The 3,514-nt window shown below is 39.1% G+C and overlaps 1 protein-coding gene across 2 annotated transcripts in view; it reads left to right on the top strand.

Annotated features, from left to right (window-relative positions):
- The window catches only part of fgfrl1a (fibroblast growth factor receptor like 1a), a 70,796-nt gene extending 68,189 nt beyond the window's left edge, over window positions 1-2,607 (top strand). For both annotated transcript variants that reach the window (XM_016541429.1, XM_016541430.1), the window contains exon 7: window positions 674-2,607. In XM_016541429.1, coding sequence (XP_016396915.1) covers window positions 674-1,080 — 407 coding nt within the window. In that variant the 3' untranslated portion in view covers window positions 1,081-2,607. The remainder of the gene's footprint in view (window positions 1-673) is intronic.
- The last annotated feature ends 907 nt before the right edge of the window (window positions 2,608-3,514 follow it).

The following is a 3,514-nucleotide window of genomic DNA, read 5'->3' as shown; positions in this document are numbered from 1 at the left end:
GGGACAAACCCAGCAATTGGGCTGTTTTGACCCAGCGGTTGGGTTAAATGTTTAACCCATCCTTCTGGGTAGTAACCCAAATGCTGGGTCAAAACAACCCAATCGCTGGGTTTGTCCGTATTTTACCCAACGCTGGGCTATATTTAACCCAGCATTTTTTTAGAGTGTAGTATTTATGTATGAATATTATTCAATATTATTAATAATAATATTATTCAATATATTTTTGAAAATATTTTTCCTTTATTTTGATTCAGTATTAATTTGCTCGAAAGTGGTAATGTTAGGTGTGACTACAATTAATCACAAAAATCTGTCACTTAGTTTAAACTTAAATTTTCAATTGATTTACAGTCCTAATGCACATTATGTAAATGATTTGTGTTATTATTGGCTAACCTTTGCATACTGATGTAGTCCATACTCCTGCAAGTGCTCAATGCTGGATCAGCATGTAGATGTGGGCAGTTGTGTTGATGTGCTCATGGTCATAATGTCATACAGTACCATAATAATTTATGAATTAAGTATGTTTCCAACCTAAATGTCTCATGTGATACTCTTCCTTATTACAAAGAAATTCAGCCATGTCAGATAATCTGACACTGCTAAATGGAACTGTCAGCTTTGTTGTTCTTTATATTGTGGTTTTCTCATCTCTGTCCTTATCCAGACCCAAAGCCGCCATTCTCCCCGATCCCGTCTGTTTTGCCTCCCAGCCTTCCCTGGCCCGTCATCATCGGCATCCCGGCGGGAGTGATCTTCATTCTGGGCACCGTCCTGCTCTGGTTCTGCCAGTCCAGAAAGCACTGTTCCTCAGGAGCCATAATCTCAGCCCAGACCTTACCCAACGGCCACCGGCAGCCGCCCAGAGAACGGGCGCTCGCGGCTGCCGATAAAGACTGCATCGGCTCCGTCACCTACGAGGAGTATTTGGCTCAGCAGCAACAACAACAGCTTCTGCTGGCCCAAGCTGCTCCCAAAGTCTACCCAAAGATCTATTCAGACATTCACACACATACTCACTCGCACGTGGACGGCAAAATTCACCAGCACCAACACATCCACTACCAATGTTAGCCTTCACACTTACAGTCCACTGGTTCATTCTTCACATATCTCTTCAGTCTCTGACCCAACATTTTGTCTCCAAAATAGGGCAGCGTTTTGGCCTTCAGAATGGGCAAGGGCTTCCTCAAACAAACATTTCTGCTCAAAACCTAGAGAACGGAAAGACAATTGAGCCACGTTGTTGCAGTCTAACCAGTCCCTGGCTCTGAATACTGCAAGCATAAAGACATTATGAGCAGTGGGGTGGAAAAGGGCAAGGCTAGCGAACAAATGATGATATTTGAGTCTGTTTTGAAATGGAGAAATGTTTCACAGAAACACTGCTGGCAACGCAAACACTTTTGCAGATTTGTATGGGACAAAAGACACAAATGTATTGTCTCTTCAATCTGCGATTCAGCCACGAACTGATGCTACGGTATTTTAATACAATTTTTTCAGAAGCCCATTGACTAATCTTGTGGATGGGGCCAAAAGGACTTTTTGGATTAGCACCAAATCTCAGTGAATCGTTCGTTTGCATGCATAAGAAAATTGTTTGCAGATATTGAGAGATCCAGTTACAGTTTATTTCCTGTAACAGTTTATATCTTTTAAGACCGATTGAATGCATGAGAGCGTAGGTTCGTGTTGTTTTTGCAGGTATGGTGTACCACGTTTCAACTTTAAGAAATGGTGTAGGTTCAGTCTAGTTTTCTAACTGTATCTTTAATGGAAAAAGAGAATATCCTTGAGCTCTGGTTATATCGTAACTAAAGATATGATGAGATTTTAGCATTGTACGTACTGGCGAGGGTTCATTAACTTTGTGCTTTTATTTTCAGGGCCTGCTCTGAATAACCTGAGGTACCGCAATCCCATAGTTCCTCTATGGCCTTGTTTTTTTTTTCTTTCGTTTTTGTGAAAGGGGAGTTGTATTTTCATAAGCTTGACCACTATAATGAAGACTGTGTAAAATGCCTTTGACTGCTCATGTAATGGCTCCCCTTTAATATTTACAGAAGTGAGTCAGAGTTTCAAAAACAAACGTTAGACTGAAACTCATTGTCCGTGCATGTGTTTACCGTGATGTTCATGGTAAAAGGTCGATGCTGAAAGGACTGCGGGAATACAGGAATGCACTTATCCCAGACATCTGCTAGCTACTTCAGCATAACATTTTTTGAAATTCATTGCCCCTGTTAATTTAGGAAAGCCAGCCAAACCTTGTAAAACTTTAGTGATTATAAAATAGGTAATTTATTTGTAAGCAATGTTTTGATGCTTTGAATTGGGCATTATCTAGATGTTTTAAACCAAATATGAGTATGCATTAGCAGTGTCTTCCCTTAGCTGCAGTGTAAGCTATGTAGCATATATCAAGAGTTAAATATTTATGTGCTGTTGAAAAAAATAACACAACGGTCCTAATTAGTTATCTCTGTATGGACAATCTTGTACAGTCTGGCCTGTTTTTATGTTAAAAAAATATATGTTTGTCGCATTGAAACATTAAAATCATTTTATAATTATCATAAAATGATAAAGCTCTTGTTCACCAGGTATGAAAATGTGTTGAGTGTGTCATTTTCTTTGAAAGACTTCAAAATATCTGCTGTTACAAATTTAACAACTTGTATCTTTATTTGGAATACCATTCAATTTGTCCAATTTTATACGTACTGCCTGAAGTAACAAAATATTATTAGAACCTTAAAAATAACACATTTCCAATCTACGCCTATTTTCCTAACAGCTATATTAAATCACACTGACCCCAACAGCCACAACATTAAAACCACCAGCCTAATATTGTGTAGGTGCTGCCTGTGTTGAGGGAATGACTCCACATGACCTCTGAACATGTCCTGTGCTTTCTGTGGAGATTAGCAGCAGATCCTTAAAAGGATCTTACTTCAGTCGAAAAGAAATTATAATTTTCCAGGATTTTTCTCTATATAGTGGACTTCAATGGGATCCAATGGGTTGAAGGTGCAGTTTCAATGCAGCTTCAAAGGGCTCTACATGATCCCAGCCGAGGAATAAGGGTCTTATCTAGCAAACGATCAGTCATTTTCTAAAAAATACAAATGTATATACTTTTTGTATATACTCGACTTCACGCATTACGTAGTCACGTTGGAAAGTTTGCACGTAACGTATGCGGAAGTACCAACCCAGTGTTTTCAAAGCGAACGTGCAAAGAAAGTCAAATGCCCTTTACAAAAACAGGTAAAACAACGACGTCGGATGATTTTGAAGATGAGTTTTTCACCCTACCCCACCTTTTTGAACTGAAGAACACAAACGAAGAGCTAACCATGCGTGACGTTTCCAACGTGATTACATAATGCGTGAAGTCGAGTTAGTGCAAGATGAGCATTTGTGGTTAAAAAGTATACATTTTTATTTTTTTTTAGTAAATGAACGATTGTTTCGCTAGATAAGACCCTTGTTCCTCGGC

Source organism: Sinocyclocheilus rhinocerous, unplaced genomic scaffold (assembly GCF_001515625.1).
Source record: "Sinocyclocheilus rhinocerous isolate Xijiao unplaced genomic scaffold, SAMN03320098_v1.1 scaffold818, whole genome shotgun sequence".
Taxonomy (NCBI): domain Eukaryota; kingdom Metazoa; phylum Chordata; class Actinopteri; order Cypriniformes; family Cyprinidae; genus Sinocyclocheilus; species Sinocyclocheilus rhinocerous.
The sequence above is the reverse complement of the archived record's forward strand: the minus strand, read 5'-3'. Positions and strand labels throughout refer to the sequence as shown.